Raw genomic sequence first — 25,369 nt, 5'->3', positions numbered from 1 at the left:
TATGTGTGTTCTGTTTTGTCCCTCATCCGGTCTGTGTTGCCGGTGGCTTTTAATTCCTGCTCGATGTCGGACATGTTTAATGAATACCATCGAGAGGTTTCCCCCTCTTATTTCTAAGAGCATTGTTCCCCTTGTTAGCATTTTCTTCCGACCAATAACGCAGTGATTGAAACCATCCCATGGCTCCTCTCCTAAATCAGGCTCAGATGTCTTTGGCTGCATGTGGTCCAAAATAAATCTAAAAACCAAGACCTTCATTAGTTGTGAGAGCTTTATGTAGTGACAGTATGTATACAGAGCCTTAATAGAGGCTACATAACAAGTGAGTGGTAAATGTAAAGCTTTGGTGTTTAACTTCTTAAAATACACATTTTGACCAGTGAGGGCTTCTGTGTCTCATATTGACCTGTGAGGGAGTGGGCCTATGACTTACTATTAACCTGTGTTTGAAACTCACTCTAATGTGTAGAGCCCCCCCACTCTCGGTTCCCCCTCAGTGACTCTGCCTCTCAAGAGACCCAGGGGGGGGGATGCCAGCGGATAAGGGAAGACTGCAATGTCAACACAGCCTACAACAAGAGTGTGCAAAGCTGTCATCAAGGCAAAGGACGGCTACTTTGAAGAATCTCAAATATAAACACATTTTTATTTGTTTACAACTTTTTTGGTTACTACATGATTCCATATGTGTTATTTCATAGTGTTCATGTCTTCACTATTATTCTACAATGTAGAAAATAGTAAAAACATTTTAAAAACCCTTGAATGAGTAGGTTTGTCCAAACTCTTGACTGGTACTGTATGTTTGTGTGGGAGAGATAAATATACTGTGTGGGTGTTAAATCAGATAATGATATGACCACCTGTTGCTTGTAGTTTTGTAGAACAGGTGTGGAGGAGAACTGAAGCCAATAGTACGTTTACCTCCCCTTTTGTCTTGTTGACTTTGAGTGCGCATGCTAAACCTGCTCTATGTGTCCCCTCTCCTCCCTCTCTCTCCTTCTCGCCACTCTCTCTCAGGAACTGGTGTCCCCATACGGTCACTAAGACAGTGACGTGCCAGGTGCAGAATGGGACAACCATGCAGCGTGTCTACCAGACATGTCGCTGGCCACAGGGATGCACAGGGGGCAGGTGAGTCTCTCTAACCCAAAACACAGCATGTCAAAACCTCATGAACACACCCTACATCTACAGCTTGATGAATGAGCCACACGATCAGAAGAACTGGTTCCTCCTTACACTGTTTGTGACATTGGCCTATGCGTGTGTGTTCCTCAGCTACTGGACAGTGGTCAGACCCTCCTATAAGGTGGTGTACCGTGCCGTCACCTCTCTGGAGTGGAAGTGCTGTCCAGGCTACAGCGGCACCGCATGTGAAGAAGGTAAGAGGGCAACAGAGGGATTTATGCACTTACAGACTTCTCAGATCTTCTCCACATCTTCTCCCTGTCTCTGTACTTCTCTCATTTCTGGTCCCTGTAGTGTCTTTCTCTCACCTCTCTACATCTCATTTCCTCTCTCTCTCTCTCTCTCTCTCTCTCTCTCTCTCTCTCTCTCTCTCTCTCTCTCTCTCGCTCCTCTGCTTGACTGGCAGTGCTCGCTCACAACTGAAAAGCAGAACAATGAGGACATAAGGTTTTGGTGAGAAGAGAGAGAGAGAGAGACCCCAGGATGTGAGAGTGATTAAGGGCTGAGGTAGTTAATCATGTGGATGTGTAGTCCTGGAGGCCTGGAGCCTGGTTCTGACGCAGCCCCTCAGCCGTGGGTTGGAGGGGGAAACCGTGACGACCAGACAGCTGCCAGGATGCCTTGGCTCTCCCCTCCACTTCTTCCGTCTCTCCACACTCTCACTTCTCTTTTCACTCTCACTCTGGTTTGATCTCTCTCTTTTTTTCTTATCCCTTTCTCCAAGTTATCTTTTCTGACTTATCTGAAGTTCAATAATGTATCTAGGTCTTTGTTCTATTCCCCATTTCCATCAGCACACCTCTCGGTCTCTATCTTTCTCTGTGTTATCCAGTATTCCCAGTTCCCCACTGTGTTAGTCTCCCAGGAGTTCCTCCGAACTAATATATGAGTAATATGACTAAAGTGTTTGGTACTTTCCACTAGGATACCCCTCTGTTTGCCTGCATCATAACAAAACATTCTCACTCTCCAATAGTCTTGCAAAAACCTCACATCAGGATCTCAGGGCAGAGCCAACAGCCTCCATTTTATTAATCGTCTAGGTTTTTATGTGTCCAACTTCACAGTCATTGAAACGTAAGGTCAATTATTTTTTGTGGTTTAGAGTTATATAGTCCAGCTGCAAGTATGTTGTCATCCTCTACCATGCTAACTCTCTGTTATTGCTCTTCTGATCATTTCAACTCCAGTAGCTCCCCCCGTCCATGCGACCACGCCCCCACACACACCTCTCCTCACCCCTCTCACCCAGAACAGAACAGAGCTTAATGATTTCCCTTGGTGCTGGCTGGCCCCCTGTCTCAGCCTTGTCTGGGGTACAGGGTGGAGTGACTGTTTGTCCCAGGACTCGGGGCTGTTAGTGTTCTAGGTGGAACTGTAAATCGTTGAGCTTTGTGACACAGATTACAATAACCCTTTGCTATGGTAAAACATTGAGTTCTCAGTGGTGTTGACATGGGACTGCTGTTTCCCTCTCCAACCAGCCCACTCCTCCCAGGTGAGCTAACAGTTTCTCTGGGGCCTCCCAGGGGCCCGCTGCCTGCTGCTGGGTGCTCTAAGGGGGCCTCTTTTGGGAGAAATTACTCCACTTTTCCCACCAGCACACCCTTTACACATGTTGACACAACGTGTACACATGTAACACATACTCGGATACAGGGTACAAGACACTCAAAAACACCCATACGTGCATGGATGAAAACAGGCTACCGAGATACACACACACACACACACACACACACACACACACACACATGGAAAGCAGACACACACACACACACTGTCAACATAATTATCCAATTACTGTATGTACTGTGGGAGATTCCCTCTGGTTGTCATGGAGGGCTGTAGTGGGGGTTTGACTGGAGGGCGGGGGGGGGATTAGGCACTTATCAGAGTGCCCTTCCTGGTGGCTCAGATCACAGGCAGCGCTGAGTGGAAGTGACAGCTACTATTTGGAGAGAGCTGCGCTGAAGCACCGTGGATAGCATCCAGGACCGCCTCCGGCGCTCTGCAGAAGAGGCCCCTGACAGCACACAATCTGATACCCCTCCTCTCAGCCCCCTCATCCCCTTTCTTAGGGAGCAAAAACCAGCGACATGGGGATGACTGGAGATAGGATTGCACAAATTGTTGACATAGCGTTGTCAAGGAAGGTTAGAGCGCCACTCACAGGTCCATTGAATGTGAGGTCAAGTACAAGCTGTGTGCTTGTCCCTCTGCTGCCTGTTTGCTGTCTGCCTCTCACAGACTGTGGGAAATGTGCATGATCCTCTCATTTACTTTACCTCCCCTACCTCTACCTCCTCTGTACTGCACCATTACCCTAACCATTACCCTATCTGAGAGCTGGTCAGCATTACTGCATCTGTCACCACAGCAAACAGGCAGACTGGGAGGATGAGAGTAGAGGTGAGATTGAAAGATGGCAAACCTCCTCACTCAGGAAAAGGCAGAGCGGTGAGGGCACTGGCTGTAATCTTAGTGCTCAGTATTGTTGTTTTCATTCGCTCACTTTTCTGAGTTCAGCCTATGTCCCATTACATATGTGTACTCTCTGACCCGGTTGTGGCGTTTGGAGTTTGGTCCCCCCCTTGCTGCTCCCCTGCCTGCTGACTAGGGGTTCTGACTGTCTGGTCTGTCTGACCTAGAGATAACACATCTCTGTTTTAGTTTAGAGTCCCCTGAATGTGTTTTTCCCCAGTCCCAATGACCCTGGGAGCAGAGTGCACCAACCCAGGATGAGTGAGCGCATGCTATTGGACGGGTTCAGGTCACTCTGGCACCTGAGAGACTCTCTCATCCAATCAGAGGTTCCCATGAGATCTGTGGCCTGTTGGCTCCACCAGATCCAGCCCAAGGGCTCCAAAAACAAAACATTACATCACACACAGGGGGGTAACAGAAAAACAGTCAGAGAATCAATGTGGAGTAAGATAACACTGTATTAAACCACCCCTCATATTGCTCTCTGTCTCTCAGGCCCCCACCCCAATCTCAAGCCTTGGCTCAAATTCCAGACCAGTGGTGTGACTACTAGGTCCTAATTGTTTTCTATGAGGTTGGGGAGATATTGTGTTACTGCTGGACCTGGAACATGATGAGCTATCCCTTCACCCTTCCAAATAACACTATCAAAAGTAAACCCCATTTAGATATCAATTTTATTATAACAGAATTTCAAATGTATTCCATACAGGCTTGACTATGACATCCAATCTAGCTGTCAAACACATCAGTGTGCCTACAGTATCAAATACTGCATCAAATGGAGATCCCAGTCTCTCTGACATATAAACTGTGATAGTATTCATGTCTCCCTCAGGTCAGGTGTGTTAGTTGGCGTACTGTCCTTGTCCTCTGCTGTGACTGAGTTATGTGAGGATGACACTGGGAGACTCCAGTTGATATCATGGACTGAACTTGATATATAGAGATAGGCACTTGAAAGCAACTCACCACCATGGCAGAGTATCTCAGGAGGGGGCTGCAGGCAGGCAGGCAGCACAGTGAGACATTAGGGAGGAGGTTTTGCTGAATTAGCGAGGTTGTCGATGCTCTGCGGGAGAGTCCCCATCAATGTCTCTCATCCAAGCTGAGGCTGCGGTTTCTGGGCCGCAATTATGCCGTGGCCGGGAGGTAGAGGCGCTGCGTCTGCAATAAGCCGCGGAACTGTAATCTGTGTTTTCACAGCTCTGCGTGGCTTATCAGAGGCCTACACGCTAAGCCCCTTGCTTTTAACATCACTGGGCTGCAGCTTGCCATTAGCAAGGGGAGTGTGGGAGTATGTGGGTGCTGGTGGATTTGTATAGTGAAGGATACAGCTGTTAAGCATGATTAGCTGTTTTAATGGCTGCAGTTTCTAGTAGCTGTAAATCGAAAGACCCAGTGTAAGGTCCCGGGTTTGGGGCCTGCACGACGCCAGTTCCCCTCTTTGAGTGCCGATCTCCACTCCCACTCCTCTTGGACCACACGAAGGAGCGCTGTCAAAAACAAAATATGCTGAGCCAACATGAAGCCACCATTTTCCAGAGATGTCCCTGAAGTGGTCCTTCTCCCTCCTCTCATCCACACACCCCGGGTCCCCCAATCCCTGTGTTTACAGTATAAACAGGTTGTAAAACCACTGGAACACTCATACGTACAGTGGGGTCTGAAATGATTGAGACCCTTGAAAAAGATGAACAATAATGACTATAAAATAAATCATTCAAATACTGAGCTACGTACTGTATGCTGTATGCTCAAAAAAATTGGGAAATTATATTATTTTCTACAAATACAATTACTTAAGTAATACTTCTTTTTTTTCAAAATGGTAGGGGACCAAATTATTAGCACCCCTAAAGATTATTTTAAATAAAGTAGTCAAAAGTTTAGTATTTGGTCCCATATTCCTAGCATGCAATGACTACATCAAGCTTTTGATGCATGTGTGCAGTCAGTTTTGGTTGTGTTTCAGATGATGTTGTGCCCAATAAAAACGAATGGTAAATAATGTATTGTGTCATTTAAGAGTCACTTGTACAATTTTCTAAACACTTGTATATTAACGTGGATGCTACCATGATTGCAGATCATCCTGAATGAGTGTTAATAATGATCAGTGAGAAAGTTACAGAGGGTCAAAGATCATAACCCCAAGACCTGCTAATCTCCCCTGTTATTGGTAATGGTGAGAGATTAGCATGTTTTGACTGCTTTATTTATAAGAAACTTTAGGGGTGTCAATAAATTTGACTCCTATCTTTTCGAGAAAAATTATTACTACTTGTTCAACTAAATCTCTTTCTCTGAACAGTTGATTAGTATTAAAAAAATCCAATTTTTTGGGAGAATACAATATAGCTCAGTATTTGAATTATTATTGCTCATCTTTATCAAGGGTGTCAATAATTTTTGACCCCACTGTACATACACACACATACATACGCACGCTTACTGATTTATTTATAAGGAAATATAGACACACACGTCACATTTCACACACATGCACGTTCAGATACACTCACAACACAGGTTGGTGGCACCTTCATTTGGGAGGACGGGTTTGTGGTAATGGCTGGAGTGGAATGGTATCAAATACATCAAACACATGGTTTGATACCATTCCATTCGCTCCGTTCCAGACATTATTATGAGTCGTCCTCCCCTCAGCAGCCTCCACTGACTTAAAATCACCCACAAAACATGATTTACACAGACACACATACACAGGCATCCTATGCATACACACAGACAGGCATGCCCCCAGCAGAATGCAGACAGGCCTGTGTGGAGATTCATGGGCGTGTAAATGGCGAGCGACAGCAGCACAAGTGCCAAGCCCAAATTGGAAACAGCTGAGGCGAGGGGAGCTGAGGGCCCCAGATGAGATTAGAGGTGGGAGCGTCTAGCTCCTCGCTTCTCCACTCAGTGGGGAATAGTCACAACAGCCATTCATTATAAAATGACACCAGTCATTTTACCAATGTGACCAGCCATCAATTAACTAAAGCAAACAGGGAAAAGGAAGCATTTTTCTCCCTCTGTTTGCCCCTCTGTCATGCTCCTCCTGTTGATGTTTGTGTGCTCGTTTGTTAGGGTGGAAATGGTAAAGAGTTGTTTTAGACTATTTCGAAGTATATTTTCGAGGAAACCAACAATTGCCACAGGTCAGATGAGGGTTGAGATTCCTTGTGCTGCATGCAGGTCAGTTTATTTATGGTTTCCCTGGCCTCTGTTCTGAGTCCCTAGGGAGGTGTAAATTATCATGCTTCTTCTTCTTCTGGGGAAATGGACCCAGCAGGCAAACTAGAACTTGTAAAGGCTGCAGGGATGAAATTAGTGAAGCTGTGCGCACGCACGCACGCACGCACACACACACACACACACACACACACACACACACACACACACACACACACACACACACACACACACACACACACACACACACACACACACACACACACAGTCCTGCCCCGTGGCAGACACTATGAGCTCCTCTGTCCCCAATAAATCAGAGGCATTTCCTCTCACCCTGCAGTTTAACAGGGCCTGTGTGGGCTGTATGAGTGACCCGTAAACCCACAGGCACTGTGTGGCTCTGTTCAGGGCCCTGCACAGCAAAGGACTATCAATGGGAAGAGCCAGAGAAATGCAGCGGGAGGGGAGGGGGGGGGGTTAGTGCCGCTACTGACATCACCCTTCATCTCCCTGTGTTAGCCTCAGTTCTCAGGAGTAGCTAGCGGTGTTGAGGTCAGTCATGGTGTGGTGTGGTGCTGCAGCCCTCAACTGTCTCTGCTCTACATCCTAAGTGATGTCATCAGAGGTTTTTACTAGGCCTGTCTGCTGTCCCTCAACCCCTCAGAGTGTAAACCAATTACCATCCCTCAACCCACCAAGGCACCATTCAGAGGTAGTGAGTGACATGCAGTAGTTAGAACACATAGCTGTCCTGTAGCCATGATGTATGTGTCTCTGTGTTTTGACGTCGTTGAGTCTGAGACAATGGCAGCATTGATGGGATGGCCTGAGCTCCCAGGGGGCTGGTGGTAATGTACTGTACAGCCCTGATGAGTTCACCTGGCCTAGCGCTGCCTGGCTCCCAATGGGACTGCCCTCCCTCCATCTGTGGATCTCTTTCACAGAGGGACCTCCACTCATTCCCTATACCACCTCTCCTCTTCTCTTCTCTTTTAATCTCTCTTCCACCTCTCTCCTCGCCTTACCGTGTCAGTCTCTCCACTCTCTTCTCCTCTCCTGTCCTGTCTTCTCACATCATCATTCCTCTTCTTTCCTATCCTTTAGTCTGCTGTGTCTCTCCTTCCCTTTTCTCTCTCCCTGTGCAGTGTGTCAGTACTGGCTGCCTCTCAATCCTCCACACTGCCAGCTCTCTCTTTCTCTCTTACTTATCTCTTTATTATTTTATTCAAGCCCTGGGCTGCCGCAGATATGAATCAGAATGAAATCTCTTCTCTTCTCCTCTTTTCTCCCTCCCTCCTGCAGTTGTGTCCAGATGCTGCAAGGCAGAATGTTTAGTGTGAATCCAGCATGTAAACAATGCTAGCAGTTGCTATGTTGGTGCTGTGTATCATTCTGTAAATATGCAGTATCTGTTTGAGGTTTTGTGTACTCCCAGAAGTCTTAATTGTCTTGTTGCACATTTGTCATCTAAGAGTGCAAAAACATATTACGACACCACATGAGAAAGACTCAAAGTGTTTTGGTCCAATGGGCTGGGATTGAGGAAGGAGCTATCTAACCCAGGCCACACCTCCCCCCACCACCACACTCCCTTATCCCAAACCACAGACAGACCGACAGCAACAACAGAGCATTGGACTGCGGTGGACGGACAGGTGGTGATGACATCATTTATGACCCCTCATTTCAGGGACCTCCCAAAATCACTCTTCTTGCTCTTCTGGGTAGATGAGGGGACTCAGGTTGCAGTCACATTGGTGTCCCCACTCCTCTCCCCTCAGTGGCTGCTGCTGACGTGGTGGAGGGAGGTAGTGCTGAGTCAGAAAGAGAAGCGGTCTGGTGATAGTTAGTTCTGGGTTGAGAAGGGGCAGAAGAAGGAGAAGTTTCTTGGGGGATGAGCTGAACTTACACACAGGCTAATTGGAGACATGACTGGCTCTGTGAGCAGCAATCAGAGAAAACAGAGGACACGGCTTCCCTCTGGGCTCTGTGGAACCAAATGCCTTGACTGGGGGAAAATGACTTCCCTTCATAGGGTGGGACAGGGAATAATGGAAGGTATAGGAGCGTGTCTCTAAAGATAAGATGACTGATATATGAGACCAAATGAAAGTGATTGGCTGGCAGACAGGCTATGCATTTACAGTAGGGTGTGGCGGAGAAAGATGAAGTGTGAAGATCTCTGATAAGACCCATGAGTGACCCATCCCTCATCATCTGTGTCTTGTGTGTGTGTATATGTGCGTGTCTGGGAAGTGACAGTCCTCAGTGACAGTCCTCCTCAGCACAGCCTCCTCAGCACAGCCCTGAATCTGGCACCGAGTGTACGTTCACACATGCGCCAGACAGATGAGGAGCGTTTCCCTCTGCAGTGTGCTGTTTACCTACTAATAGAGCATGGAAGACATGCATCATTTAGGAGAGAGCTCATATCTCCTCCTCTGTCCTGACTCCTCCACTGTCACGCCTCAGAGACCTCTGGACTCCATCATACTGCCATCCCACACACACACACACACGCACGCACACGAGCGCACACACACACACACACACCTCCTCTCTGCTCTCTCCTCCTCTCCTCCATACACAGAATGAAGGACAGACTTGGGAGGACCATCCTCCTCAGTGAATTTTTCATTTTTTTTTAAATAGTGAAACTTATAGTTACTATTTTTAAATAAAACATTATTAAATATATTTCCATGTCACAAAAATAATTGATTAAAACACACTGTTTAGCAATGAAAGTCTACAGTAGCCACAACAGCACTCTGAGCTCTTGCAGCATGAACTGACATGTTGTCCACCCAATCAAAGGATCAGAGAATGAATCTAGTACTGAAAACATAACATAATTAGCTAGCAATGCAGTGCATAAAATGTGGTGAGTAATTGACTCAAAGAGAGACGAAGACAATAACTGAACAGTTTTGAACAAATTAATTTCTTCAAAAATGAAGGAGAGGCGAGAGAGAGAGAGAGAGATATTTAGTTGTATTTTTTTCACTTTCACTTAGCTAGTGAATTCTGCTAGCTAGTTTAGCCTACTCAAACACCTGGATCAAACAGAGAGGGATGGTAAGTGAGCTAGCAGGCTATGGCTATCCAACACTGGTACTTTTCCAAGTCAAGGAAAGCTTTTGGTTTTATTAATTTATTGCCACCGGGTCCGCCGGTGTAACTGCTAAACTGCTTGCTAACTGTACATTGTACTGCATGATTGTAGCGTATTTACTAACGTGTGAGTTCTAGTAGCTATGTTGACTGACTAGCTAATATGGTGACAACAATGTAGGCTGTGTGTAGCGGTTTTGTAGCATTTTTTTTGTCTGGTCACATATGTTGTGCACTGAAGCCAACAAGCAAAGGGAAAAGGTGAGAGGAGGAGCGCACGTAGATGCAAGAAGGAATTCATGAGCAAAGTGATCATGCTGTTTGTATGTGGCTGCTATGAAAGTGAACTGTATTTGCTTGTGGTCAGGGGTGTATTCATTCTGCCGATTCTGTTGAAAAACGTTTCTTAAATGGAAGTAAACGGAATGAAACAGGGATAAACATACTTGAATTTGTCCAATAGAAACTCTTGTTTGCAGCTGTGGGACTATTGATTACATTCAAGATCAGCTAGATCACATGTCAAACTCTTTCCAAAGAGGACAGAGTGTCTGTGGGTTTTTGCTCCACTCTTGTACTTCATTGATGAATTAAGATCACTAATTCGTAAGGAGCTCCATGCACCTGGTTGTCTAGGTCTTAATTGAAAGGAAAAACCAAAAACCCGCAAACACTTAGCCCTCCGTGGAATGAATTTGATATCCCTGAGCTAGATGCAGACAAGAGTGTGCAAGGTGGTATTGAATGTGCCACTGTCTGTCTGTCACCTTGATGACTCAAAATGTTTCTCTCGCCCTGTGCGCCTACGTTAACGTTCATTCATAGGCTAGTTTGTAGCAACCTCATGATGGGTATAGGGAAAATTAGGGTATCATGTAGTAGCCTAAACGTATCAATGTTACATTGAGCTGGGCGAATGGAATATGAGTGACAGTCATTCAATATGCTATAACAGAAATAAGGCCATGCTCATTAAACGTCACCTACTGCCACTGGTCTAAACATACTGTAGTCTTAGTGCTACTGGATGGGAGCACAGCAGAGCCTCCAGTCACAGCCCTGTCTATCTGCTGCTGTCGTTGGAGCGAGGCAGGGAGAAGAGTGGCTCTTCAGTACTGGCTGTATTATTTCTGTTGGCTCACCTCCATGTTGTCTGTCTGAAGGTTTCACCTGACAGGGACTGTCTGGGTCTGAGAGACAGTGCTAAGATTCCTTAACATGACCAGCATGCTGTCTGTTGCCTTATTCTGCAGATGGATACCTGACCTAAAAGAGGAGCTGTGAGGTTCTGCGTGGTTCTGACTCTGAGTATCAGTCAGACTGATACACAAATCTCTCTGTCGCTGTCTCCTCAAATAATGTTTTTCCTTTCTGGACATAAACCCGTCATAACATCCTATTTACAAAAGAACAGAAGCATTTTTCCAAGCTAATGCATCTTTTATTGAAACTTGAAACTTCCACTGCTTTGTAAACCTAGCTGCTAGTGTAAACAGAGACTCATTAAGACTGTGTTACCGACGCTGAAACCAGATGGGTTCTGAACCAGAGACTGTTGAGAAGTGCTAAAAGTCCTAGCACAGTTTAGATCCTCCCCTTCTCTCTCTCCTCCTCTCTTTCTCCATCTCAGTAATCTATTCACCCCATTGAAGATGGAGAGAGAGAGAGAGAGAGAGAGATGGCGGTGAAAGACATGAGCAGCCGAATGAGTTGAAATTTGCCCCTGCTCCAAAGGGACACGTTTCTCTGAGTGCTGCCAGGAAGAGATAGAGCAGAGAGAAGAAAGAGGATGGAGGTAGGGATGTCCTCTCCTCCCCTTTTCATTGTTAGTCCTGACACTTGGCAGCGACGGCTGAGGGGTTTGGATGCCACAGTGTTTTTTCAGCCAGCGGTGAGAAAAATAAGGTCCTCGTAATAAAGAGAAGAGGAGAAAGAGGGCGTTTATTCTCTGTTTGAAAGGCTTGTTGAAGGTTGGTAAGGTCATAACCTGAAAGGAACAAGTACTGACTGGACAGATTGATCAGCTGACCTAACTGATGGTGATGAGGAAGGTGATTCAGTTGAAGTACTGGATTAGAGGGTTGAGGTCTATACTACATCACAGCTTCTTGCAGGAGTCTGCAGCCGTTCCCTGCTCTACGCATGGGTGATTGATAGGAGGGGTATAAGGCCAGAGTAAGGAGTGGTACAGGGTAGGGCCAGTGTTATAAAAGAATACCATGCATTATTTCTTAATGGCTTTACCTATGCTATCCCTGGAAACCTCTCAACACATTCTCATGTTCAGTCAAACATACTGAAACCCCTTAAGGGTGTATGTTCTAAGTATGTCAGACCTCTGGGGACAATGTCCCCCTGTGCATTGGTCAAAGTTGAAGAAAGGAAGCGTGTCTCTAGTTTTCATATATTGTATGATTTCCTCTCATAATAGATGGAGATGAATATCTAAGATAGTCCAGTTGTTTCAGCCCTGTAGTACACTCAGTTCCCTTCTCTTTTTCGCTCTCATTTCCCCTCCACTCTCCCTCATTCACTGGCGGGCCGGGAATGCTGCGGTTACCATGGACACCTGCCAGAGGTGCAGAGATTCCTGAGGCGTTTATGAGCGACGGTCCAGTCTGGCCTGGTTCTGACAGACTGCTACTCTTCCTCTCTCCCTCTCTCTTTCTCTTTTTGTTAGTATAGCAGTGATGGAGCCCTCACACACTCTCAGATCCACTTAGGGGATGGAGAGGACATGCTGTGAGATGCTGGTTAGGATCACTCATCTTTCTCAAAGAGCTTTTTTTGCAAACTGGAATTCCTTTCTCATGGCTGCACCTGACAGAGCAGAAATCTGACCCGCTCGTAACAGTACAGCCAGGTTCAACAGCTCTGCACAGTGTTCCATAATGTTCCATAGAGCTGCACAGTGTTCCATAGTGTTCCATAGAGCTGCACAGTGTTCCATAGTGTTCCATAGAGCTGCACAGTGTTCCATAGTGTTCCATTGAGCTACACAGTGTTCCATAGTGTTCCATAGAGCTGCACAGTGGTCCATAGTGTTCCATAGAGCTGCACAGTGTTCCATAGAGCTGCACAGTGTTCCATAGAACTACACAGTGTTCCATAGAGCTGCACAGTGTTCCATAGAGCTGCACAGTGTTCCATAGTGTTCCATAGAACTACACAGTGTTCCATCGTGTTCCATAGAGCAGTGTTCCATAGAGTTCCATAGGGTTCCTTTGAGCTGCACAGCGTTTCATAGAGCTACACAGTAGAAGGGTCTTACAATGGGAAAGAGCATGTCAGCGCTAGGCAGCTAGCTCCCCTCCTCTGTGAATGTGTCTGAAGGACAGACAAAGGGCAGAGATGCATCATCACCCTATAAAAGACTAACATCAACACCCATCGTCTGCACTGTGCATGCAGTAGTTTGTGTGTGTGTGTGTGTGTGTGTGTGTGTGTGTGTGTGTGTGTGTGTGTGTGTGTGTGTGTGTGTGTGTGTGTGTGTGTGTGTGTGTGTGTGTGTGTGTGTGTGTGTGTGTGTGTGTGTGTGTGTGTGTGTGTCAATGTGGGGTGTGTGTGCTCTCCAGACTACTGTCTTTTAAACTTTTAAACTGGGAAATCGTTCCACCAAGCCTGACTGATAGGGTTTTATATGAGTCAGTCATGGCAGAGATAGGGCTTATCAATGAACCCTGTCGCTATGAAAGCAGCCAAGGAGTCACACGTCTCAATTATGATAACTCGCCCCCTCGTTCCTCTTTCCACCCTCATCCACCCGCAGAAATATGGTAAAAGGCTTTAGTGCTGAAATTGCACTGTTACTTTCATTTTCCACTTGCTTCAGCATCTCATCATCTCACCACCAAGTGATGTCATTTATAATTATAAAGATTTCATAAAGATTATAAGTGAAATACTTTTTACGACAGCTTTATGTAAAGACCATTTTTATGTAGACGGGAGTGTAATGATTTTAACATGATTGTCCTAAATTGTTACTTGTGATTTTTTACAGCTTTCATGAGTAGTTTAACAGGCTGCTGATAAAACAGAAATGGTCTGCTAAATCAAGGACCTTGTTCCTATTAAACTCTACCAATTATATTATACTCCCTCAAAAATGACCTAGAGACTTCAGTTAAATTATCACCTTCATAAAGTCCTAAAAAGGGTTGAAGACCCTTTCAGATACAATGGCGCCGGAGGAGATGGCTGCTGTTTCACGGCCTCCTAAACAATTATGCTATTGTGTGTGTTTTTTCGCGTTATTTGTAACTTATGTTGTACATAATGTTTCTGCCACTGAAAAGAGCTTCTGGATATCAGGACAGAGATTACTCACATCGTACTGGACAAAGATTTTTTCTTTACCGAGTCGGACACGAAGGATTTACTTCAGACACCCAACAAGGCCCAAATCCCAGTAATTTGCATGAGAAAAAGACAGAGATATCTGGGACGCAGGTCGGGGTGCCTTGTAAGGATCTGACAGCAAGTGGGTAATCTGTCTCTACCATCAGTCCTATTCGCCAACTTGCAATCACTGGAAAACAAACTGGATGATCTACGGTCGAGACTATTCTACCAACGGGACATATAAAAACTGTATTATCTTATGTCTCACCAAATCGTGGCTGAACAACGACATGGATAGCATACAGATAGCGGGTTTTACGCTGCATCAGCAAGATAGAACAGCTGCCTCCGGTAAGACAAGGGGTGACGGTCTGTGTATATTTGTAAACAACAGCTGGTGCATGAAATGTAATATTAATTCTCAAGGTTTTGCTCGCCTGAGGTAGAGTATCTCATGATAAGCTGTAGAACACACTATTTACCAAGAGGTGGCGCTCCTAGTGGCCGGGGACTTTAATGCAGGGAAATCTAAATACGTTTTACCTCATTTCTACCAGCATGTTAAATGTGCAACCAGAGGGAAAAAAACTCTACACCACCTTTACTCCACACACAGAGACACATAAAAATCTCTCCCTCGCCCTCCATTTGGTAAATCTGACCATAATTCTATCCTACTGATTCCTGCTTACAAGAAAAAACTTAAACAGGAAGCACCAGTGACTCGGTCAGTAAAGAAGTGGTCAGATGACGCAGACGCTAAGCTACTGTTTTGCTAGCACAGACTCTTCTGATAGGATTGAGGAGTACATCGCATCAGTCACTGGCTTCATCAATAAGTGCATTGATGACGTCGTCCCCACAGTGACCGTACGTGCATACCCCAACCAGAAGGCATGGATTACAGGCAACATCCGCACAGAGCTAAAGGGTAGAGCTGCCGCTTTCAAGGACCGACTTCCTGACGGGCTGCGGGCTGCAGGCTCCAGGTGGTAAGGGTAGGTAACAACACATCTGCCACGCTGATCCTCAACACGGGGGCCCCTCAGGGGTGTGCGCTCAGTCCCATCCTGTACTCCCTGTTCACCCATGACTGCATGTCCAGGCACGACTCCAACACCACTATTAAGTTTGCAGACGACACAACAGTGGCAATCCTGATCACCGACAACAGTGAGACAGCCTATAGGTAGGAGGTCAGAGACCTGGCCCCAGGATAACAACCTCTTCCTCAATGTGATCTAGACAAAGGAGATGATTGTGGACTACAGGAAAAGGAGGACCGAGCACGCCCCCATTCTCATTTTACCTATCTATTTTTGACTTAACTCTTATTTTTCTTAAAACTGCATTGTTGGTTAAGGGCTTGTAAGTAAGCAGTTCACTGTAAGGTCAACACCTGTTGTATGTGGCACATTTGACAAATAAAATTTGATTTGATTTGACGGAGAGGGAGAAAGAGACAAAGAATGAGTGTGAAAGAGAAATGGAGAAAGGGAGAAAGAGGATAAGTGTTTGGGAGATATAGGGCAGATGAAGATAGAGGGCGAGTAAGGGAGAGCGAGGATGAAGATATAGGGTGAGAAAGGGAGAGGATGAGGACTAGAGGTCTTCATGAGTCCAACAGATCTGAAATTTCGAGATCCAACACGAGAGTGGGTTCAGATCCTAAATTCTGACTTTTGTCTCGGATCTGGGTCTGATATAATTGCCACGAGTCTCAGGTATGTACAATTAAAATATATTTACAGATTTGCGCCGATTGGACCCGACCTCTGTTAATTTAATGTGTGTGAGTCGATGAGAACTGCGTGAGCTTGTTATCTGTCAGCCAGTTGCAACTCAATAAAACTTGTAGCTTATGTCCAACTGAAACTGGTTCCGGCTACTTATGACATATGCGCCTGGTGCTGAGGAGAGAGAGAGCGAGTGGAAGGAGCCTTGGCCTAGGCTACTGTTGATTGCGAAAATTGAGGCCTTTTTCATTTAAGTAAAATTGAAGTTAGAGGAGAAAGAGTATAGTGAAAAGAATCTGACAAGGGGACTGTCCTCTGGGACAACTTTTAATATTGTACTGGACAAAGATAGAAGAACGTTGGCACGGCCATATGGACTGTGTGTGCAACTCGCTAATCAGGTTTCATGCAATTTTCTAACTTTTATGTATTTAGTTTCGTATTTATTATCATTTGTTTTATCGTTATTATTATTATTATTGTAGACCTATTTAAGAATCTAAGCCATTTCTTTACATATGCACAAAGTGTTTTGTTTCATTTTGTTGATACATTTTTGTTGGCTAAATTAAGTTTGAACTGTCTTTTTAATTTTGTGCTATATTTAGTTGAAGATTAAAAATAGGCCTCTTGTGTCTATGGGTATCTGGAAGTCTATTGGTATCTGCTAGCATGCTAGTAGATACCCATAGACTTCATGGCATTGCGCTAACGCTAGTTACCATTGGCTCGCAAAACTATCTCTAACTTCCTTCACACTGGACACAGAGACATACAAATGGTATCCACGAGTTCATCTGGCTCAATGGTTTCCATTGATCATCATTGAGATGTTTCTACAACTTCATTAGAGTCCACTTGTCATAAATTCAATTGATTGGACATGATTTGGAAAGGCACATAACTGTCTATAAAAAGGTCCCACAGTTGACAGTGCACGTATTAGCAAAAACCAAGCCTTGAGGTCGAAGGAATTGTCCGTAGAGCTCCGAGACAGGATTGTGTCGAGGCACAAATATGGGGAAGGATACCAAAACATTTCTGCAGCATTGAAAGTCCAAGAACACAGTGCCCTCCATCATTCTTAAATAGAAGAAGTTTGTAACCACTGAGACTCTTCCTAGAGCTGGCTGCCTGGCCAAACTGAGCAATTGGGGAAGAAGGGCCTTGGTCAGGGAGGAGACCAAGAACCCAGTGGTTACTCTGACAGAGCTCTAGAGTTCCTCTGTGGAGATGGGAGAACCATCACTGCAGCACTCTACTAATCGGGCCTTTAAGGTAGAGTGGCCAGACGGAAGCCACTCCTCAGTAAAAGGCACATGACAGCCCGCTTGGAGTTTGCCAAAAGTCACTTAAAGACTCTCAGACCATGAGAAACAAGATTCTCTGGTATGATGAAACCAAGATTGAACTCTTTGGCCTGAATGCCAAGCGTCACGTCTGGAGGAAACCTGGCACCATCCCTACAGGGAAGCAAGGCTGTAACGTAACAATGTGGAAAAAGTCAAGGGGTCTGAATATTTTCCAAATGCACTGTATAATGCTTATCTTTATAAAAAAAAAATATATAAAAAAATTAGCCTCCTTCTGTATGATTATATCTGTATAGCAGTAGTAGCCCATCTGACAAGTATAAAGATATGAATGTCATGTCGGGATATCTGTATCTTTCTCTCGGTTGCTCTAGGCCTACTTCTCTTCCTTTATATGTTAAATATGAATATTATACAGTGGATGTTTAGGCCTATATGCCTGTAATACCCTGATGCATTTAGGGCTCAACCCTCCGACAGCCAAACCATGTGGTGGACAATTATTGTTTTAGGAAAGTAAAAACCAACAAAACAATAGTCTATAAAGTTTTGAATATGCTACACATCGAAACAATGAATATACATTTTTTGTTGTTGTTATAAGCAGTTTTTAAGGACACGTAACTGTGGATCACTTAGCCAATATCACTCATTTATTGATGGCGCTGGAAGCACCGGTCTGAGGTTTTGTTCTTTTTTCTCTCTCGAATCCGAACCGGCTGTTCTCGGGTCCATTCGGGTCTCAGTTTTATAAAAATGTATTTATGCATATCAGGTGGGGTGGGAAAGCCACTAACTCAGTTTGGAACAGGTCCTACGTTTTGGACCTCTAGTGTGAACTCTTCAGTAGTGTTTTTCATCTTCCCAGTCCTGTATTGTTTAAATTAGAGTTGCTCTCCAATGGTTTGTATGACAGCTGGATCCTGTAATTCCCCATCACTCAAACATACAATCACTATGCAGACACACACTCACACTGTCTCACACACTCATACTGTCTCACACACTCATACTGTCTCACACACTCACACTGTCTCACACACTCACACTGTCTCACACACTCACACTGCCTCACACACTCACACTGTCTCACACACTCACACTGTCTCACACACTCACACTGTCTCACACACTCACACTGTCTCACACACTCATACTGTCTCACACACACTCACACTGCCTCACACACACTCACACTGTCTCACACACTGTCTCACACACTCATACTGTCTCACACACTCACACTGTCTCACACACTCACACTGTCTCACACACTGTCACTCACACTGCCTCACACACTCATACTGTCTCACACACTCATCACTGTCTCACACACTCACACTGTCTCACACACTCACACTCTCACACACTCACACTGCCTCACACACTCACTACTGTCTCACACACTCACACTGTCTCACACACTCACACTGTCTCACACACTCACACTGCCTCACACACTCATACTGTCTCACACACTCACACTGTCTCACACACTCACACTGTCTCACCTACTCACACATGGACACGTTATCACATACTCACACCCTCATACTAATCCACATTCACACACTGTGTCCTACTTACGGTATGAAACATATGCTCTCACATTCTCTCACTCAGAGACACATGCATGTGCACAGAAGCACTCACTCCCTTTATCTGTACCTGGATGTCACTATGTTTGATTTAGTTCTCTTGCCTCACCAGTTCCTGGGCCAGATGTCAGTGTGAGGGATAATATACTGTATATCCATTCTGCTTTACTACACTCCACTCTCATACGCCTAGGGACCCAGGCCTTTCCCAGCCATGACCTCTGGGCCTCCTCCAGAACAAAACACATACTGCCAGACACATCAGGAGGACACACACACACACACACACACACACACACACACACACACACACACACACACACACACACACACACACATACACAGGTTGAGAGGTACAGTGGAGCAGACAGAGAAAGTTTTGGCCCAATGATTTATAAGGTCTCTGTACGTGTGTCACAGGCACAGTACTGTCTCTGGAGTGGAGAGTAGAGCTGGACGTGTTTTCATGGGACCACTCACCCAGCCTGCACATTATTTAGACCGTACACACAGTTACAGTTAGCAGCCAGAAAACACCCCTTTAAATGCAAGCCTCTTATTACTCATAAATTAAGGGGATTTTCTCTGGTGATCATATTTGTGTCCAATGAAATAATGACATTTTACCCAATCCTCTACTCTGCTATGATGATTTCATAGAACCAGTGTGCCATAGAACCGTCCAACATGTCCTCCCCTGCTGGGCCCCTGAGGGTGAGCTGAACCCTGTTGACCCTGAGCTGTGATCACACAAGCCTTTTTATAAGCTGATGAGAGAACAGCAATTGATGGCTCTGGATCGCTCTTTTGAATTTCTTTTGTTTGTCGTTTTCTTTACAGTTAAGCCCGCAATTGTAAATGAGAACTTGTTCTCAACTTGCCTACCTAGTTAAATAAAGGTGAAAAAAAATGATAGTTCTGCCATTTTTCTTCTTTTCCATTTTGATCTGCCTCATCTGTCATCCCTCTCTCCTGATCCTCTGATCTGTGTGTGTGTGTGTCATTTATCCCTGCATGTCTTCACATACACAGCTCTGTCTGAAGGCATGTTGTGTTCAAGTGCCTTTCAGAGATAAGACTCTCATCATTCTGCCTGCTGGGAATGGAAGTGAACAAGAAAGGGGCAAAGACACAAACAGAATCCTCCTTTATTCTCTCTCTCACCCTGTCCTTCTTTCACTCTCATTCAGTTTCCCTGCCTCCATTTCTTTCTGTTTCTTCCTGTGTTGGTGGTCCAGCGTATTGAGAAAGCAGGCATGTGTCTCGGTCATGCTGTTTTTGAAGCCCATCTTCGGCCTTAGCTGTATTGCTTCCTGTCCCTGGGACTGGCCCTGGACTGGGACTGGCACTGGGACTGGCCCTGGCACTGGGACTGAGAATGAGAATGGATGTCAGAGAAAAGCTAGAGCACTTCATCACTACAGCATTGTCTCTACAGCTCTGGCTGAGAGATGGGAGAGAAAGAGGGAGAGAAAGACAGAGAGACAGAAAGAGAGAGAGAGAGTCGGGGGGAATAGGCTGTCTCTATAGGCCTCTCTCTCAGTCCCCTATTGGCCGTGGTGTATTTCAGCCAAGAAGCCTTTGAAAGCCCAAACCCCCACGTCTGCTATACGACTCTGAGAGCACTCATCACACGCATAATAAATTTGGCCTTTAAAAGAAACTACTCCCTCTTTTAGACACAGTAAAACAATAACGACAGGGAGGGGTGCATGCATGCATGCGAGGAGGGCATTGGGTCTGTGTATGCATGTGTGTGTGCGGGTGTGTGTGTGTAGTAGGTGTGTGTGTCTGCGCCCTGTTTTATTTGCGCTTGTAGGATGCAGAGCAGTTTAGGCATCTAGACACACACGTGCGCACACACATGCACCCGCACGCTAGTGATGCGCGGGTTGACTCATAGGGTCATTAAATACTGTGTGGATGAAGGGCGGGTGGCTGTTGGGCGTGTTGAATGAAGAGAAAACAATAGCTTAAAAAATCCATAAATGTATTATTCTTGTGCAATTTATATCTATAGGCTACATTGAGGTTTTTCTTTCATTATTTTAGGCGATCTGGCATTACTGTGTAAGCCTTAGGGCCTATAACAGTATGCCAAATAGCCTACACGCCAATTGCTTTTGGGAACTAGCACGCACACACACACACACGATCGCACACACACAGACAGACAACTCTGGCTCTTTTCCCTCCAGCTATTTAAGCGACCACATTGCAGCCTGCCACTGGGGAAACACTCAATGATCCTAAACTGGAGATTTAACTCTGAGGAAGGCCCCATGTTGAACCGAGTAGCCCCATCCCCAGTCCTCTCTCCTGATCCACTGGCCCCTGCTCCCTCTCTCCCCAAGCCCTGTTCCCTCTCTCCCCAAGCCCTGCTCCCTCTCTCCCCAAGCCCTGCTCCCTCTCTCCCCAAGCCCTGCTCTTTCCCCCAGCCCTGCACTCCCCCCGCAAAACACAAACAGCCTACTGACCCGGTGAGCAAGAGGGCTCTGTATTTCTGTCTGTCAAAGGAACCAGATGAGATACAGACCCACGCGCCTCTCTAACACTGCCCAGACCCAGGCCCTGGCTGCTGGGTTCAGGAGAGGCGGAACTGGGGTGGCTGGTTCAGATAGGGGTGAGATAAAAGGTGTGGATGCATACATCTGTAGCACAAAGGACCATGGTGGAGTTGAGATGAGATGAGCGAGGCTTTCATCTAGGCTGATATCAGGGAGAGCAGCACATCACAGTAAGATAAGATAGCACTATACAACCATCCACACACACAGACACACACACACACAAACAAAACTGTCTGAGTATTTGCATTGGCTTACCCATTCATTAAAGCCAGGGGATGGGGGGGGATTGTGCCAGCTCAAGCCTGCCTGCCTGTCTGGTCTCGCTCGCCTGGTACTGAAAGCTCAGGTCCTTTAAAGGTCATTTCACTGCTATTCTTCTCATAACACCATTGGATCCATTTCAACAAGCAGGGTTACTCTTATGAAATACTGTATGTATTTATCTTACTATTCCATAGTATTGTTACATTAATTCAGCATCCACGTTACCCACCAATACAGGAGAGTGTGTTGTGATTACTATTGTAGTGACTACACCTACCTGCCAGTCTGTTTTATGTGTGTCCAAGCACAGCTGTTGCTTTAATTATTTAAAAAAAAAACTATTTTTATGATTTCTTATATCTATCCGATCTGTTCGTAGCCATAGAACTGCACAAGTGTGTGTGTGTTTATTTCGGTTGAGGTGGAGATGCTCCGGATATCCAAGGCTATGCGTAGATAAGCCATTGAAGTTCCAGCATGCAAAGAGAACAAGGTTGTGAATGTGTGTGTGTTTTCCTTTATGTGTGGCCATGCTTATCCCGCTCTTGTGTTTCTCCATGTGCTGCGGTCGGAGGGGAGACAGACAGGGGCCTGAGATCTCTGCCAACTCTACCTCTGGTTGAGTTGCTTTACTTCCTGTCTTTGACACTGTCTACTTCCATGATAACGACTCCTCCACATCCCATGTGTTGTCATTGCAGAACAGAGGAAAACCCTTCAGATGTACATACTATTGAGTAATCTTGTATTTCGCTCTCTCTTCCTCTGAGAGCACAATAGACAGCCATGTGATTCTACCTAGGTAAAGGTCGAAAGACATGTCCGTTTAAATCATTCACATTTGTTTGGTATAAACAACAGGATAAATACACATGTAAGTAAAGTCCGTTCCCCTTTTTTTTTCTCCTTTGTGTAATTTTGTCAGAGATCAGTCCTAGTGTTTGTTGTAATCTTTGATCAGTCCCGTTGGATGTTTGTTTAGCCTTGAAGGAGACAGATGTGTGGGCCAAGACAGTGTTACAATAACTGTTCGTCATTATAATTATCAGGGACTTGTTCGCTTGTGGCTCAGCTCTATTGCTTCACTCATTGTACAAGGCTACCTTTCATTCATAAACCATCTCCATGAATGACTGCAGGTTGACGTTTATTGGGATGAGTCTTGTCCTGGAGGCAGAACTTAGCAATTTCGTTAGATGTTCCAACTGCAAACTAAAATGAGTTTATATTGTAAAAATGTATGAAAACAAAAATGAGCTTTCTGGTCTTAATTTAAGGTTAGGGTAAGCATTAGGGTTAGCAGTGTGGTTAAATTTAGGGTTAAGTTTAAACTCTGATTTTCTGACTTTGTGGCTATGTCAGCTAGTGACCATTCTGCAGAGCTGCCTCCAGAACAAGATTCATGACAAAAAAACGCTAACCTGCGGAATGACTCTCCACACAGTGTGTAAAGTGATCCCAGATTTAAATCTGAATTATTTCTCATTTGTGTACCTTGTTTGTGTAACTTCCAGTAACTGAGGTCTAGAATACTTTTTTTATTGTTGAAGTGTAATCCCAGACCCAGGTCCTATCTCCCAGGGCCCAGCTGTCAGTCATCACAGCTTGGGTTAGCAGTGACATGGATTAGGTCAGAATTGACCCCCACTGGGTGTTTGAGACCTGTGTTAGAGTCTCATGTCTCTGCTGTGGTGTCGTGTTCCCATGTCCCCCTGTGTGAGTCAATCTCAGGTGAGTATGGGCTCAGTGTCCCTCACACCACCACCCTGGACGCCATAGTCCAATCAGCTTTGATCCCGCCCGCGGCCCCTGGAAGTAAGTGGGGTCTAATCCCCAGAAAGCCCTATAAGACACAGAGGAATGTCTGGCACACAGGAGACCATTCAACCAGGGATTATACAGAAAGCAGCTCAGTCTCATACAGCCATAACCCCGGTGTGTGTGCGTGTCCTTGCATGCGTGCAGGCATATGTGAGTGTATTTGAGTGACCTGAGCAGTGAGGGTGTTGATTCCTCAACACAGTTTTGTGTATGTAAAGAATCAGTGACCACACATCTGATAATAGCTTCCATCCCCTTATTAACCCTTTATGGAACTAAACATTAAGCGACAGAGAGTGTGTCCATCCACACACTGAGCCTGATAGTTCATCCATACCTGCTGTGCCAGTTGAAACGTAGAGCAGCTGTAGGGAAAACGTTGTGAGAATGTTTCAGATGTTTTTTTTAGGTGTCTATGGCCCAGAGGTGGAGAGCGGCCATATCACTGTCTCAGCACTCTGGCTTTTATTCTCTGTCATTCTCAACCCTTATAAGAGGTCAACTCTTGGACACTCAAGTATATAGTGGATTGATGGTTTCTCTGTGGATATTTATTTTATTTAGCCTTTATATAACTGGTTCATGGGTGTCCATATGGCAGTACTCCGCCTGTTCGTGTGTACTAGGAGGCTGGACACAGTGGATCTGGCTGATTTCAGAGTGGGTTTGAAACTCATGTCACAGATCCACGGGAACCAGCGTATCATCATCTGCATCCCAATTTGCACACTATTCCCTATATATTGCACTACTTTTGACTACCCCATGGGGTAGTGCACTGTAGGGACTTGGGTGCCATTTAGGATGCATACCCAGTGTCTTCCTGCAGAGTGTTCTGCTGTGTAGGGATCCCAGCCCAGACTCCCCTTCTGTTTTCTACCCTTCAGCTACAGACAGCTCCCCTCTCCCTGCCCTGACCCACTCTACAAGTATGAGGTGGCCTGCTGGGAACCTTGTGTGTGTGTGTGTGTGTGTGTGTGTGTGTGTGTGTGTGTGTGTGTGTGTGTGTGTGTGTGTGTGTGTGTGTGTGTGTGTGTTTGTGTTTGACATGCAGGCACGTGCATGTGTTTCTGCATGTAAGTGTGTGTGTGTGCAAGTGTGTGTATCACCAGGCGTACAGTCGCACACGTGTGCATGACTGTAGAGATTGATGTAGCGATTTGGCCCAGAGCAGATGGTGAAAACAATGAGGCAGCAATCTGGAGCAGGACCATCAATCTGGAGGAGGACCATCAATCTGGACCAGAACCATGAGAGTGGAGGGAATTATGTTGATCCTGGCCCAGGTCCATGGAATTAAGAGTGTGTGTGTGTGTGTGTGTGTGTGTGTGTGTGTGTGTGTGTGTGTGTGTGTGTGTGTGTGTGTGTGTGTGTGTGTGTGTGTGTGTGTGTGTGTGTGTGTGTGTGTGTGCGTGCGTGCGTGTGTGTGTGTGTGTATTCTCGAGTCTACAGTAAGTGCTGACTAGTACGGGTTCCTTATATTGTCTAGTGGAAAAGACATGTATCTTTATCCGTTTGTTTATATGTACCAAACGTTTCTTTTACATGCAGCTATTCCTTCCTGCTTTTTTATGTGTAATGGTTTTACAGTCGGCCCAAATAGACAGGGACGTTTTTATCTGCGGAGAGTATATAGGCCAACTAAATCAAGGCCTCTGAGACCCAGCTGCCTGAGCGCTGCAGTCTGTGTCTTTCTGAGTCAGGACCACAGCAAAGAGCTTCTTCTGTTA

The 25,369-nt window shown here is 45.5% G+C and overlaps 1 protein-coding gene across 7 annotated transcripts in view; it reads left to right on the top strand.

The window, feature by feature from the left end:
• Positions 1–25,369, top strand: part of LOC112248528 (EMI domain-containing protein 1) — a 62,637-nt gene that overhangs the window by 12,004 nt on the left and 25,264 nt on the right. For all 7 annotated transcript variants that reach the window (XR_006083221.1, XR_006083222.1, XM_024417642.1 and 4 more), the window contains 2 exons: positions 1,021–1,134; positions 1,282–1,385. Coding sequence is in view for 5 of the 7 variants with exons in the window: in XM_024417642.1 (XP_024273410.1) it covers positions 1,021–1,134; positions 1,282–1,385 (218 nt within the window). In the remaining 2 variants the exon portion in view is untranslated. The remainder of the gene's footprint in view (positions 1–1,020; positions 1,135–1,281; positions 1,386–25,369) is intronic.

The sequence above is a fragment of the Oncorhynchus tshawytscha genome, linkage group LG04 (assembly GCF_018296145.1).
Source record: "Oncorhynchus tshawytscha isolate Ot180627B linkage group LG04, Otsh_v2.0, whole genome shotgun sequence".
Lineage (NCBI taxonomy): Eukaryota > Metazoa > Chordata > Actinopteri > Salmoniformes > Salmonidae > Oncorhynchus > Oncorhynchus tshawytscha.
The sequence above is the reverse complement of the archived record's forward strand: the minus strand, read 5'-3'. Positions and strand labels throughout refer to the sequence as shown.